The sequence below is a fragment of the Accipiter gentilis genome, chromosome 10 (genome assembly GCF_929443795.1).
Source record: "Accipiter gentilis chromosome 10, bAccGen1.1, whole genome shotgun sequence".
NCBI classification, from domain to species: domain Eukaryota; kingdom Metazoa; phylum Chordata; class Aves; order Accipitriformes; family Accipitridae; genus Astur; species Astur gentilis.
The window spans coordinates 32,354,143-32,370,037 of NC_064889.1; the positions used below are offsets into that span (position 1 = coordinate 32,354,143).

General features: G+C 44.7%; 1 protein-coding gene across 2 annotated transcripts in view; it reads left to right on the forward strand.

Annotated features, from left to right (window-relative positions):
- The first annotated feature begins 82 nt into the window (after positions 1-82).
- The window catches only part of UBE2O (ubiquitin conjugating enzyme E2 O), a 67,438-nt gene continuing 51,625 nt past the window's right edge, over positions 83-15,895 (forward strand). Inside the window, exon 1 of one of the 2 annotated variants that reach the window (XM_049813142.1) lies at positions 83-499. In XM_049813142.1, coding sequence (XP_049669099.1) covers positions 113-499 — 387 coding nt within the window. In that variant the 5' untranslated portion in view covers positions 83-112. Of the gene's footprint in view, positions 500-697; positions 855-15,895 lie in introns of those variants that run through there. The other variant, XM_049813143.1, reaches the window with a different exon arrangement.

Genomic DNA, 15,895 nt, shown 5'->3' on the forward strand with positions numbered 1-15,895 from the left:
GTGCCCCCGCCGGGCCCCGCCCCCGGGCCGTTACTTGCGCGCGGCCCGCGCCGCCTCTCCCCTCCCCCAGCCTGCGCCGGCGGCCGCGCGCTCTCCCGCTCTGCCCGGCGCCATGGCGGACCAGCCCGCTGAGGCGGCCCCGGCCCCGGTCCCCGCCGCCCCGGCCCCCCCCGCCGCCCTGCCCCTGCCGGCCCCGCCGGGCGGCTCGCAGCGGCTCCTCTTCTCCCACGACCTGGTGTCGGGCCGCTACCGCGGCTCGGTGCGGTTCGGCCTGGTGCGCCTCATCCACGGCGAGGATTCGGACTCGGAGGAGGAGGAGGGCGGACGCGGGACCGGCGGCGGCGGCGGCGGCGGCGGCGCCGCCAGCTCGGGAGGCTCCGAGTCGGGAGGGCCCGGGGCCGGCGGGGCGGAGGAGGGCCGCGCCAGCCCGCTGCGGCGGGGCTACGTGCGGGTGCAGTGGTACCCGGAGGGCATCAAGCAGCACGTCAAGGAGACCAAGGTAACCGGGGCGGCCTCGGGCTCCGCCGGCTCCCGCCGAGGCGGGGGCTGACCGCGGCCGGGCTCGGCCCCTGCGTCCGTGTGTCGTCGTCCGTCCCCGTCCCCCCCCTCCCGCTCCCGCCCCGGGGGGGGGGGGGGCGGCTCCGGCTGCAAGGCCGGGGCTCCGCCTTGGAGGCCTCCCGGGGCAGGGGCCTGCGCGGCCTGCAGGGCTGCCGGCCGGCTCCTTCGCTCCCTCCCCCGCGGGCTGCGGTGTTTGGCTGCTCCGGAGGCACCCGAGAGGGGGGTTATTGCTGCTTTTCCCCTCCTACCCCCCGTCCTTGCCCGCCGGTGGCGGCATGCAGCAGTCTGAGTGTGGGGTAAGGTGGACGGTGTCCTCCGGAGGTTGAAATCCTTTTCCCTTCCTTCGTCACGCTCCTTCTGGAAGCCCGGCGTGGATGCCGCTTGTGGCAAAGTACGGCTGTTTTGCTGGGGCGCTGGGATTTAAATGGCCTAAGGAGAGGCCTGCCTGTGAAGGTGGTTTGAGAGAGCTTCCAGACCCCTCTTGCTTGCTGGGGATGTGGGCTGGTATCTCTGCCTTTATTGGACAGTGTCGTCATCGCCTGTTTTAGGGGAGTCAACGGCCGAATGGGGAAACCTCGACTAGATAAAGATTTCGGCAGCCAGTAACCGTGGTTTGGATCTGCCCTTGTTTACGTGAGCGTTTGCCCCCCGCGGATGAGGCATACGTAAATCTGTGACCTCTTCATTATATCTGGAGAACCGCAAGGGGTAGATCTCTGTTAGAATATTCCCACTTCCCAAAGTTTGCCTGGCGTGGGGTATTGCACAGACTGACTGACAGTACGGAGACAAAAGCGAGCGAGGGGGCACTGTAATATAGCACAAAGGGGCCTGCGAGGAATGGGCGTTGCACCGAACAAAACAGGCGGCCTGCACTGTCCTTGCAGCAGAGCGGGTCTGAGTGCTCTTCTGGGGTGGCAGGCAAAAGCAGGAGGCTTCTGGTATGCTGTCTGCTTTGCTGTTTCAGAAATGGCCTCGAACACTGAAGGAGAGAGGGGAGACTGGGAGGAAGAAAGGTGTGTTGCAGTCCTACAGGCATCATCGGTAGGATTGCAAGTGCTAACAGAATGAGCTAAATTTAGGTGGTAGTGTCATTAGACACGTGACTGGTTGGAGATAAGGAAAATGAAAACAGCTATTCAGAAAAGATATTGCTGTGTGATGTATTTCTACCTTAAAAAAAAAAAGCCTTCTTTCTCTAAAGAACCACAATTCAATCACTGCTGCCTTGCAATAAAATCTTCGTGTACTGTTGCAGCAACAATTTGTCCCGAGTGTGCTTTTCAGCATCTAAACAAAGCCACCTCAATTTGGGTGAGTAAACACAGACATAGGAGTTGTTATTGGATTCCCAAATCCAGAAGTGTTAGCTTTGACTTTAGTCGCTTGGTAACTGCACCCTTTGCAGTGTTAGAAAAAGCTAGACTGGGGAGGATCAGAAATCAAAGACAGTTATGTAAATAAAAGGTCTGCCTGTCTTTCCTTTTCATGGTCCTCCTCGGGTGTAGGTGCCTTTACCACTTGGGTAATAGACCCTGTGGAGAAGTTTCCTAAGAGCTTGAGGAATTTAGGTGTACTTATATTGATTTTTCCATTTGAAAAGCTGCCCACTAACAAAATTGAGAGGCATTGTGTACGATCTGCGCTGCAGCTCAGGGTTACTAAAAACAAATCTGATGCCACTGGAAGTATGTTGTGGGACTAATCATTTAGTGGTTATAATCGTGTTTTTTAGCTGTCTGCTGACCCAACCCTTTTTGGGTTACACCAATGTGTGAGAACCAGCCAGGTAAGCCTGACGTGCTTGTCATTGTCCATGCTGGGAGGGGTGCAAACCATAGGCACCACGTGGTTGTCCTGGGCCTAAAGTTTGTTGGCTTTTGGGTGCTGTTGCCTGTTGTTATCTGCAGATACATCTTTTGGCTGTGACTCTGACTCTCTAGCATCTTTGGCTGCGAGATTCTTGTTTGATGTCATTAAAAATGTTAATGTGTCCTGGTTGCAGCTAAACCATGGATTCAAGAGGGTGCTTGTTGCACCCTTTTATTTCCTTTTATTACCTTTTAATTCCCCGAGTTCTTAATTCTGTAACAGGCAGAGGGTGAAGGTGCTCTGGGGCCAGGGCTTTCACTAGCCCCATCTTGTGCCATCGTGTGCCTGTTTTGTATGTTAAATCCTGCTTTCGTGTTGGAAGCTGGGTGCCTGTCTATCTCCTGTTTGTCCAGCACTTTAAGATCTATGAACCCTGGCCCATGTATTGGATAGACCAAATGTTGTAACCCAGGGAGAAATAAAGTTGTTGCAAATTTTGGGGACAGTGAAACAGCACATTTGGCTCCCAGTGCAAAGGTCAAAAGCAGCTTTCTGTACCCAACTCTAATCCTAGAGCTGTCCTGTCTTTTCTTTGAACTGTGGGCAGTTCGGTAAATTTTTTTCAGCTAAGGAGTAGATAGACTAGTCACTTCTACTGTTGCTTCTAGAAGTTCAATGCTTGCTGTTGCTCTTTCTTGTTGGAAATGGTAGGCAGACTGCGACTTAAACCCAAGCACATGATTACTGATGTTAATAAGTAATAGAAACTTTTTCTTGAAATAGAGCTAGCAGTTGGTACAAAGCCCCACTAGCTCCTCCAATAATAAGTGGTATATCTGAGCACATTCCTGCGTTTGATTCCTGTGTTGATAGTCATTAGCAGTATCATGACAATGATGTGAATAAAAGAAGGTCCAGGATTTCTTACCCTCAGGCTCCATGTGGTCCTCTCCTGCTTTCCATGACCACTTCCCCATTTAAAACACTGGGAAGTCGTTGTTGCTGCATGTTGTAAAACCTAAGCAGTCCTGGAAGGAGAAAGCTTCCCTTTCCAAATATGTTTGCCATCCATGTCTTGCCTGACCCAACAAACCTGAAGAGCAGTTCCTTTTGACTGGCTAAAGCCACCTCTCTTGTCTTCATGGTACTGTTTCAATGGTAGATGTAATTTGCAACTCAGGTTGTGAAAGTACTGTGAACTGGTGTGAGCACTTGATGCTTTTTTTTTTAACAAATTAGCAGGACTACTTGTGACCCAGCTGAATTTTAATTTCAGGTTTTCTCAGCTGTAGGTTAGCCTTCCTGCTGCACACTTTAGCTGCCTTTGGGAACTTTAAAAAAATGCTCAAATATATTAGATATTAGTAAGGCTTATAGGGTGCTTTAAAATGCTGCTACCCTTCCTCCTGCTCTCACCTGAAAGCCTCAGAGCTCTCTGCCATCTTTCATTTTCACAAAGCCTGTGCAAGGCAGATATGCCTCTTCTGCAGCTTTGGGAAACGGAAAGTGCAGGTGTTGTATTTCAGCACCTTATCTAAAGGCCTTCAGCTGGCCAGGCTGCAGAGTTCCCTGTCTCCTGCTCTGTGTCTGCCTCAGGGAGCGAATGCTTGTGCTAGTGTCTTGTTGTAATGCTGTGGTACACGCATGGTGCTGATTGATTTATGTGTAGGAAACCCTACAGGGCCCCAGGATTGCCTAAGAGTCAAGGTGTAATTTTTTAAAAAGTTTTTAGCAGCCTTTTGTTTTGTAAGGTCCAGAATACAACTTGGTTTGGGTGGCTCTCTTACTGTATTCAGCTTTGCTTTGGAAATGGATTCAAACTAACAGGGCTCCTCAGACATAATCCAGTGGCTGGTCAGCTTGTTTGCTGGAAATTATCTGATGTTATCTCCACAAGTCTCTATATGAATTCAACTTTGCTTCATCCCACGCAGCCCTTCTGTTCCTTTCTATCCTTCACTGCTATAATTTCTTGACCTCGAATATTGAGTCATGAATATAAGGTTGCAGGAGAAGTTTCTGAAGATGTTGCACTCGCACCATTTCAAGATTTTAATGAATATTTTATTTTGTGTCTGAATTCTGCCATGTAGTTACTGCTGTGTCCTGAACTTTTAAGTTGCGATTTTTCTATGCTCGTACTATAGGAGAAGGAAATACTTCCTCTTGCTGAAGGCCTGTTTTCCCTCTCTGTCCCTTCACAGCCACTCTCAGCCCTCACTGCTGGGACCCCAGCCCACCAGTGTGCACTGTTCAGATGTTAATCCTAGCTAGTGACCCTGTGGAACCTATGTGCAATTGAAGGATGAAAAAAAAGCCTTAAAAATCTTCCATCTTGAAACCTGACAAGGCATTTGCTGTCTGAAAGTGTGGTGATGCAGTGTGGGTACGTTGCAGCAGGTGAAGAGGGATAGCTCTGCTTTGCGTGGGCAGGGTCCTTTTCAGGAGGCATGAGGAAATGCTGGTCACAGTGCAGAATTCTAGTTTTGTTGCAGCACGCAAATTCCATGCCCATAAGCTATTAACACTGGCGTTTGTTGCATGAGGAAGTTGTATCTAACCCTCTTGCATCTGACATTTCAGTTAGTCTCCCAGAGGGGTTCTCTGAAACCACCTGATATTTGTAGCTGTTAGAGACAGGAGAAGAGAAAAGGCTTACTGGAATTTTTGTAGTTCTGTGTAAAATTGAACCACTTTAATAGGTGACCTTTCCATCCTGTGAGTATCCATTGCAAGGTTACGTACCTTTGAGTCGATTCCCCATTTTACTTTGATTTGTTTGGCTCTTGCAATAGAGACTTGGGGATCATCATTAATATTTTACTGCAAATGTGGAATCCTGCACAACTCGCGGTATGGAAATCTCACGAGTACTAAATAGTGTACACTATTACTGTATGGAGAGCTGTTTTGTGTACAGTGTGCAGAGTGAATTGATAATTCAGGAGTTGCAAGTGGCCACCTGGGCTAAGCAATTAATTATAACTATTCTAAATCTAGGCAGGAGTGTTATTTTTAAAATGGACGAAACCTCTCCCCAAGCAAGCAGTTTTTGTGACGCACTCTCTTCCAAGGTGCACTTGCTTTCAATGTGCTGGTATAGCTTAAAAAAAACCCAACTAAATTAGTAATGCTTTTAGGACTAGTAAACAAACTAATGTGCACTAAAAGCTTTAGAAGGAATCAATCAAAGCCCGTGACAGGCTTTGAAATACCTGTGTGAGTGAGGAATTTTGCTGCAGCTTTCTCATACAAGTTCTTCCTTTGCTGATGTGATGCAGCTCCAATGCAGATTTCTGCAAAGAAACAGCTTTAAGCAATTTTATGAAGTTACTTTTTTGGCCGAAGGTTCTTCACTGAAGGGCAGAAACTTTGACAGATGCTTTTTGGGGCAAGGTCTTGCTTGCTTGTGGCAGCTGTCCTCAGCTCCTCTCCTCTCTTCAGAGGAGAGATGCTGTTTTTAATGTTCGGCATCTGTGTTGGTGCTGGGAAATAATTGGTGTTTGCGAAGCTAAAAGCCTCTTCTCGTTTGACTGTTTAATTACTTGGGGGATTTCAAAGGCTCAGAAGGTGATGACACCTTCCTAAATGCTACTTAGGAAAAACCTGCCTCATTCTTTCCACTCTACTGTTACCTCCCACCATGAGCTGGGGTTTTGCCCAAATGGGTTGTTGTAAGCACAGGAGCTCATACTTTAATCTGAAATCTTTGCACTTGCTTTTGAGGTTGTCCATCCTGAGTTTCCTGGAACTGAGATGTGAGATGATGGATTGGCTTTCTTCTTTTTATGTAGTGCTCCAGAGCACTTGACCTGTAACTCAGTTCAGGCTCTACCCTGTGTTAGCTGTGTCCTGCTCCTGAGATCTTTAGACCTGTGGCAAGGTAGGAGAATGCTAACTCCATCTTCCAGAACAAGAAAAAAAAAACAACCCATAGAGAGACTCCATGGTAATGTTTGGGCTTTTTTCCATTTGCTGTTGGTTGGTAGGCTGCTAAATAGATGTGTGCATGTTTGTGTCTGAAACCAATATATATTCTAACTTGAATTTGTGAAGTTAAACTTCAGCAAAAGTGAGTTTCAGTTGATGGCAAGGTCCTGTGACTGGGTGGGGGATTTACTTTTGACAGATATGGGTAAGGTTTTTTTGTTTCTGAATGTTAAGTGTTTCTGGTAAGGGAGCAAGAGACTACGTGGGGGGTAGAGTGATAATGATTGTAAGGGGTGATTAGAAACATCAAATACTATGAAAAACGTGGTTTTGGCAGTAGAGGTGGTGGGGATTACTGATAACTGTAATGGCTGTGGTGCTTTCAGATGTGCCTGAGTTTCAAGTTGGCAGGTGTCCTTTTAGTTGTATTGCTCTTCTCAGCCTGTGCTGAATGAATTGCATGGAGGATCCTACGCCTGCAGTGGTAAGCCCGAGCACACACAGCCCAACTTCGTGCAGTTAGGTGTGTTGGGGGCTCGGCTGTGTTTCTCAGTAGAAAGCATCTCTTACTGTGCATTTCAGGATTATTCTTAACTACCTCATGCATTTGACTGGCAAAAAGAAAGATATGGAGTCATGTCTGCTGGGCTTTCTGCCCCAGCCTTTGGGGAGTGCTCGGAGCAGGCAATGGAAGTGGCCCAAGTGGGAACTGTGAATGTTTACTGGGCTGAAGTCTTCAGAGCGCAGTGTAGATGGAAACAAACATAACTGATGGTGGATGTGGACTTGATAACTGTATGTTGGATATGTGCTTGTGTGGGAGAGGTAAGGGGAAGTACAGGTGATGTTACATTTGTCTTTTGCCCTTAATTGTGTAGGGTTTAAAGCAACTTACTGGATAGATAGATCCAATAAGCACCTGCAGATGGAATTCCTCCCTCTTGCAGAATATGACATGTAGGTTGAGGCCAGAAACATGGGTTGAGAGTAGTCAGATTTTAAGGCTAAGAAATGTATACCTCTGTACACTAGACCTTGCTTTTTGGGTTGTTTTTTAAAGAAATGACATCACTTTTACGCTTTGTTCGTCCTTCTCCATCAATCAGGTGCACGTTGCACCAGAGAGGCTCTGTGACTGTGGAGAGGGTTGCAGGCAGTTCAGGTTATGGGGAAGACTTAAGCTCAATAGCATTGATGCTTGTATGCTGTGAGCTTAGAGTGTGCACCATGTATATGTTAGCCTGCTGGTCTAAACTTTTAACAAATGAATAGTTAGAGATGTGTGGAAGTGGTGTCTAGAGCAGTATCTTGATGAGATGGTAGTTTTGGGGTTTTGTTTTTGGATGTGCTTGCTCTGTTAGTTTCTGGCATGGGGTAGGAGGTTGTTTGGGTATTATAAGGGGAGGAAGTAGAAGCCAAGATACAAAATGCTTTTTGTGCATGTGTGCTGAGATCTTGAAAGTGGGACGTCGAGCTACATCTTAAATAATTTGCCCAGTTTTTCAAGGGATTTGAACAACCATCTCTCTCCCTGCTACGGATGTATGTTGGATGCTCTAGGTAGGTAGGCTTCTTTGTGTTTGCAAAGCTGATTTTTCTTCCCTGCTTTTGCCATTGTCTTTAAAATCATCACCTCTGTTTCTTTCCTCAACAGCTGGTGCTGTAACTCTTTGTGAAACAAATGGGCAGTGTGAAGGCTGTTGGTAGAAGGTGAGGCCAAGGACTAGCAACAAAGCAGGCTAGGAGAGGACAGGAGCACTCAGTATCTTACTGTAGCTTCCAGGCCAGGAAAAAATTTAATTCACAGGAGTAAATTTGAAACAAGGAAACCCTGCTCAGCTTGCATTTGCAGTGGTATCGCTTCACAGCCTCTGGTTACAGTCTCTTGAGTTGAAGAGAAACTGGGTAGCTATGCCCTTGGTCCATTAAGCAGCATTCATTTTGTACAATAAAATTTCAACAGCGGTACCATGTGGTTCTGTATTCAGCCCACATCAAAAGCAGCCTCAGTGGTATGTTCTTACCGCTGCCTTTAAAGCTATTAGCTTTTCTGCTTGTGAGGGAGGGGTTTGGAGACTGACAAGTGAAGAGGGCTATTTAATCACCAGCTGAAAAGATGAGGAGCTTAAGGCTTTTAACTGTGTTTCTTAGCCCAAAGCTGGGAGATCCTGGTGCATCATTCCTGTTGAAGTGACTGGGTACAGTTTTCATTCGTCAGGGGACGATGAACCTTCTGCTTAGTGAAATATGCTAATACTGAAAGAGCTGGAATTAGTTTCATCATGACTGATTTATTTTTTTACCTGCTTTTGAAAGGATATAACTTCTTTGAGAATAAAAGAATTTTGTGTATTAATCATTTTGGTTGTAAGAAATGGTGCTGCTTCTCTGCTGATAAGAATACTTAGTAAGTAGTACTTTTCTACTTCAAAGCATTTTCTGGGCTCTGATGTGGCAGTGCCTCCTTGGCTGTGCATGTTGGAAAGGTGACAAAAACTTTGCCCTCAGGTGATTCTGGGTAAGACAGTTGGCATCAGTGCTGCTAGGCCCTGGTGGTGTTTTCCTGGTGTGTGTTCAGTGCCTTTGCTATTTGACCCTTTCTGACCAGGGCTGGAGAGCATGAGCTGTCTGCTTGGTGGAAAAACTTTTGATGTTCCTCAGTGCAGTTATAGCTAGAGACTTCTGTCTGGGCAAATTATTCTCACCCGGAACCATAATACATTGGTTATTCAGCATATGTGTAAAATGGGATGTGTGGAAACTAGATGGCATACTGTATCTCTTGCTATTTGGGAACCAGAGTTTGATTTGATTTTACTCGTGATTAGCTAAACTGAGTAACCTAGCATTTTTAGAAGTTAGTTTAGGTATAAATTGAGTGAGCTGTGGGGTTTGCAAGGCTGGGTTAGAAATGTAGTCAGTGAAGAGCAGCCTAGATGTAGGCTGTTAACTTAGTTCATAGTGGTGTTTCTAGAATCAAGTGGGCGTTCCAGGCCTCTTGGCTCAAGATATTGTTAAGTAACTGGTCCTAGATCTCAGTCCCGTGAGGGTTGGTGGCAGCAGCTATGCTGAAATGCAGCTGGAGCTTGAGTAGCACTCTGATCGCCAAGGAGCCTTTGTATCTTCCTTCATCCAGCTTTATTCCACATGGCACTAAAATGGCCACTTTGGCTTTGCCTGCTGCTGTTAGAGGGGTTGGAGATCTCAGCCCCTGCAGTGTGGTGCTTGCTGCCCTTCCCAGCTGCTACCCATCTCAAGTCGCTGGTACTGCTGCTGGCCTCTGCCCTCACACCTTTGCTTTTCAGTATTTGAGGTGTGCGTGGAGCACTGCTTGATATTTTTGTTCCCAGTTGGTCAGATTTCCAGCAAGGCGCTATTTGTCCTTTGGCTTTGCCCTTCTGTCTGCTTTTGTAGATGAAAGTTGGGTTTTGTTGTTTTTTTTCCTTGGGAGGCAGGTTATGTATCTAATCCAAGTGAATAATTCTCATGACTATTGCAAGAAATATTCATGCTTCTGTTCAGCGTCTGAGTCCAGGTTCCTTGAAACAGCATTAGTCTTGAGACAAAATAGCCAGATTTTCTAAATTTAGAGTTACTACACAGTTGTGTAACTGGCTGGAAATGATACATAACCAACTGCCTCTTCGTATTTGTTTTGTCCTTGACACGTGTGACTTGTGTCAAAAGCCTTTTCTCTATCTTTGTGCAACAGGTTGTAAAAGTTGCTCTGGTTTCCCATGCTGAAGTACAATCTTGTCTTAGTGAATTGTCTGTGGGCTTGGGTTTAAAGCAGAAAATGGGAGCAGGGGAGAGGGAGGAATCTCCATCCTTCCTGGAAAACTTCAGGTTTTGTGGTTTTTAAAGTCTGCAGATGTGAATGATTCATTTTCTTCCTGTAAGAAGGTGGGCTGGCCAATGTTTCGGGTGTTTTCCATAGAGCTTGGGAAGCTCTTCCTAAGGAGGTGCAGTAGTATATAATGTTTCCTCCTTGGGGTATATTTAATGCAGCTTGTGATTGATGAACATAGACCTGAATTATCCTGACTGTGGAAGCTTTCTGAACTGGAGCAAACTTCACAGGATGAAGCAAGCTGCATCCTGGATGAAGCAAGTTGCTTCCTAGATATGCACCTCTGTATATTCCTGAAATACAAGAAAGAAGAGAGCCCCTTGCAGAATTACACAGCAGGGAAGGTGACCCTGCACAGGAAATACCAGAATTCTTGGCTGCTTATATTAAGAAGAAACTTCAGAATTTTTTAATACATTAATATTTTTATCAGCCTAATGTGTCAGCTGTCAATGTTTTGAGATCTCACTTTATGTGTAAAAATTAGACAATCAGATTCAGAGTGTGTTATTGGCTCAGTAACTACCTTTTCACCCAGAACGTCTGACCTGCGTAGCTGAATTGGCTTATTTGCCCTTTTGACTCTGGGGCTAGAAACTTCCTCTATTTAGTTTTGTGTGGTGTTGGGGATTGTGCTGGTACATGACAGAGGAATGTCTCATTTGGTTCACAAACGAAATCTGCCCTGTAATGATAAAGCAAAATGCTAAGTACAGGGTGACTTTAATAAAATGTGTGCCGGGCAGGAACTCCCTGTGACTCGTGTGAGCCCTCCAGGCTAGTACTAGCACGGACATCCTGAGCCATTCCCTGCTATCACTGCAGCAGCAGCCTGCTTGTGTATCCATCAGGGAAGGTCTGTCATAAAGAGTTAACCATTTACTTTGATTTCTTGAATTAGGAAGCTGTCCTAATCTTGATAAGCAAATCTGTAATTTCTAGCATAAATGTGCAAGCAGTTTACACCCATCTCTTGTAAAAATCAAACCTGGCTCCTAGATAGCTTCTTGTGTTTATAAATATGCTATTATATGAGGAAGCACAAACATTTTCTCCCTTTTCACCCTCAGACTGTATATCACTACTTTCCTTGCCAGATAGGATCTTTCCCTGCTCATCTTGCAGTCCTTGTCCACACCTCCTCCAGCTCACACAATGCTTTCTTGGTCAGAATTGGGTCTGACTGTCCTGATCGGCTTTGAGTACCTTGTTGAAAGGTATTAATGTTTCTTTCCTGAGGCTGCTTTTATCTGAGCTCAAGTGTTAGATGAAAACTTAACACTTCCCATATCAAGCACTTTTCATATTTCACAGGAGTATTACGTGATCTGCTCTCATATTTCTTGTTTTGTTGGGGATCTTAGAAGAAGATTAATAATTTATAGGAAGTAAATATCACAAATATGGTAATTGTTGTAGTCACTGTAATGCATGTGTAACTTCTTTAATTGGAGGAGCCTTTCTGGTTTTTTCCAGTGTTGACACTTTGAGCTTTGGAAGAAATCCAGGCTAAGTTCCTGGCTTCCTCTTAATTGTGGTGTCTGTATTTTTTTTCTATTCTCAGTAACATAATTTGGTACCAGATTGCCATCTATAGATACCGGTTACCATTTGGAATCTATCTGCTTTTGCACAATGGTTAAAATAATTGTGAGTTGACTTATGTCTTATGTTAGTGTAGTGAATGTGGCCTGACTGTGTGTTGCACTAACTCTGTGTATTCTACTGTTTAATTGGCATTCAGGTGCAAACACACAATGTGTATTCGCACCTAATGTTGTCTCTTTCACAGTGATGCTTTGGCTTCTTTTGTTTCTGCTCCAGCAGTTGCTTTCTCTTCACATTACCGCAGTCTCCCTGATTAGCATCTGTACAAGCATGCAAGCAAGGCAGTTTTGTAGAGAAAATACTCTTATCTGAGAACTCCCATAGCTGGCATACTTGCTGTAAAGTGAGCACTTGCTGCAAAAGCTTTTTTTTTTTCTTTAGTGGTTGTGGAGATGGTTGGAAACTGGTGGTGAGCCCTGTGTGTTGGGTTTGACAAACTGCATTTGACTTTCTTGGCCATGGTCAGTTGGGTAGGCCAGTCTCATCATCCACCCTACCTCTGATAGTTACTATTGAGTGTACTTTACTGCCAATGGTGACTGACATGAACCTTAACTTTCTCTTTGATAACTTAATTAATCTCTTCTAAACTGGCATTGATAAGTGTTTGCTGTCAGGAGGCCTGTGATGAGAAATGGAGGGACTGAAAAGATCAGCTTTTAAAGGTGGTGTTTGTAGGGCAGATTCCTGTCTCCTGCTTCTCTAAATGAGTGTTGTGCTCTTATGCTGCTAAGGGTGAGTGTGTGGAAGGGGCAAAAAACTCAGGGGGGAAAGCTCTTGCTTTCCAGAACTTTGAATCTTTACAACTGCTTAGTACTGTTTGGGCTAGCAAGCCATTTTGCAGAAGCTTTTATGAGCAATCTGAGGAGTCTGCTGTGCGGCTCCTATCTGCATCTCCTTGGTGCTGGAAGAATCATGTTGATGCGATGATGGCAGTGAACTGAACACCCGAGGAGCTGGAGAGTCTGTGATACTTGTTCTGGAAAGTAGCCTGAGAAGTCTTTATGAAATACTGTTTGTTCTGGTTAGCGCTGCTAACTTAGCTCGGCTACAGTTCAGTTCAGATTGTCTGCCTCTGATCTACAGTACTGGCAACACTTGAATGAAGGCTTAAAACAAAAGATCAAGCATTAGGCACAGAATGACATTCATAGCAGCATTGTCCAACCTGTATGTACTACTGAGTGTGGTAGAAAAGACACCAAATTGCAGTTCTTCAGTATTTGCTAGCTTGGCTTTAGCTCAGCTGGTGCCTGCTGTGCTGTAAGAGGATCAGGTGTGTTATTGCCACTGTAGACAAAAGTTTGTTGTGGTAGCAGGTCTTTTTTCATAGCTCTTTATTTCATTTTTATACCATTTTGCTGCTTCAGAGGCCCTTAACTGTTCATGACCTTTGATTAGGTTTAGTTTTCTGCCCACACCTCAAAGACCCTTTCTCCCCACCCATGTATCCTTATCTTTGCTGTTTTAATTTTTCTCTGGGAGTTATGTTACTCGAAACAATAGCGTGTTTGTTGTTCCTAAGATAGTGGTCCCTACCCTGCTCTGGATAGTGGCAGACCTGTCCAATGCTTTGCCTCCCCAGCTGGCAGGGCGTCCCTTTGCCCTCTCATTTTTCCAGTTTCATCAGAAAAAAATCCCTGGATGTTCTCAAAATGCTTAATTGATTAAGTATGACCTTCTAGTCTGGGAGTGTTGCATCTGAACTGAGGAGTGATGTTGACCTGGGTTTTTAGGTTTTTCTGCTAATGAATGATGCTGGTATGTGAGCTAAAAGGGCATTTTTTCCACTAAATTGCTTTAGGGTATTAGAAATGAAGCAGGATTATCTGTGTTCTGAAGAAGAGTAAAACAAAGGATGTTTATTATGTTCCCATGTGGAAATGAGGCTCCAGTAGGAACACTGCAAGGTTAGTATGTGCTATGTGCATAGCTAGTACTGCTACCAGCTTAGCCTTGTTCAAATGTTGCCTTTGAGTTTATCTTGCACTTTCAGGAAAAGAAGGCACCTGTCATGTTCAGCTATGCTGTGATTTAGCAAAGTGGCAAATCTCCATTAGAGCCCAGGAAGAGGAAGAGCATTTAATCATAAATGACAACATGTGGTCTGTGATTTGCACCCAGGCCTCAAGTGATGGGTGAAATTACTCTTCTTGACACACACCTTGCTATAAATAGCTATTTTAACTGGGGGCAGGTGCTACTGAAATGTCATTTGGGTGAAATCTGAGTGATGTGTTGAATGCATGTCTAAGCAGAGAGGCATTGTCTTGCTTTGTTGGATGTATTGAAAGCTGTGTATCTCTGCCAAGAGATGTTGTAATGGTGAGATAGCTATTCTCTTTGAAGTGTTTTGAAACTATTTTCTTGAATCATCTCGGTGCTCCATTCACAAAAGCTGCTGCTGTTGTGAAAATGTCACACTGATATGTATTGTTTTTATCCCACCCTACTCCCCCACCATGAGTGATTTTTTTATTTTTTTTTTATTTTTTAATTTTCTTTCAGGAAACTACACTTTTTCAGTTCCCTTCTTTTGTGCATATCACAAGGCGGGGGGGTTCCATTATTATGAAAAGAAGTGTTGTTTGAGTGCCCAGACTGTTGGTAACATCTAGCAATATGCTTTTTGGTGCAGTGTTCAAGTATCTTCACAATTCTCTTTTTATAATTGTCCTCTGAAAGAGTAAGCTATGGTGACTTCCCCATTGAAATATTTATCCATCACATGCTGTCTCTGCAGTATTGCTGTGGGACTAGGCTTCTGATGCTGAGGTTTTCTGCAAGAGGAAAATTGCAGTTTTTCTTGATCCATTCAACCCTGAAGTGTTACTTGAACTTTGTGGAGAGGTCTGTGATTGGTGTGTAGTAGGAGAAAAGTAGGATTCAATTGCAAATTTTACTTGCCTTTTTCATGATCACTTTCTGAGATTATGAACTCTACTGATCATCACTTACTCTTGAGATAAGAACAGCAGCTTCTTTTTAAACTTCATTGGCATCTTTTTTTTTAAAGCTACTGTATCAAAATAATCTTTGTTAGATGAAATAGATCTGGGACTTTCAAATTGTAGGCTTTGACTTTTAAGCCAACTTCTGATCTTTGGGCTGTTCCTGTTCAAAAGGTGTGTGACACTTAAATGCTTTAACACTGAGGTGCTTAGAGGCTTCAGGTGGTTTGACTGGAGTGTGCCTTTTTGCAGTTACCATTATTGCTTTATTAAGTGAGCAAGTAAGGTATTGGTAAAAATCTCTTAGAACCCAAAGCCTATGGAAGTTGTCTCTGTGTTGCCTTGCTTGTGACTGTCAAGGAGGCCTAGTGCTGATGCCTGCTGGTGATGTAATTGTGGTGACAATACAATCCTGAAAAGGTTCTGGAATGTGGCTGTGGCAGAAGACTCAAGCACTGATGGACAAGCATGTACCACCCCACTGTATAAATGATTTTTAGTAATTCCCATTTTTATGTTACCATCTCAGTCTAGGTTGCTGACCAGACTGAAAGCTAGGAAGAACTCTGAATTTGGGGCTGAAACAACATGTATGCTTTGTCTGTGGAAGACATGAGTGTGGTAAGAATATAGTTGGCAGCTCCATCCCAAGGGGCGCAGAAATCAGGGTGTAAGAGTTGTAGTTTCTTCAAAATTATTTCACCCAGGAAGGTGGCATTTGCCTCTTCTCTTAGGTTGAAAATGTAGATTTCTGATAGAACCGTATGGTTGTCTGCTATTCAGTTAATAATTTACTAATTATTGCAGTACTTCAATACAAAGCATCCATCAGTGCAACCCTTGCAGGCAGGGAATGGTTTCGGAGGGGACTTGTATTTCTGCTGGGGCTCTGCCACAGTTTGTGTTACTGCTGATCAGGTACACAGAAGGGGAGACCCTTCTTGTTATGTTTCAGCTTAAATATAAATGTTGGGTTAAGTTTCCCTAAAAATCTGGGGTTAAACTTTGCTTCTAACAGGTAAGTGTTCCACTATGAGCTCTTTGTAATTTTAGGTAGTTGTGAAAAGTAACCTTATCTTGTTCTAAGGTCTGAACATTGACAAAAATAAAGAGCTGAGATCAGCTTACAGTGTGCTTATTATATTCAGTGGCCCTCGAGGGTGTCATACAACAGGTTCCATAAAAC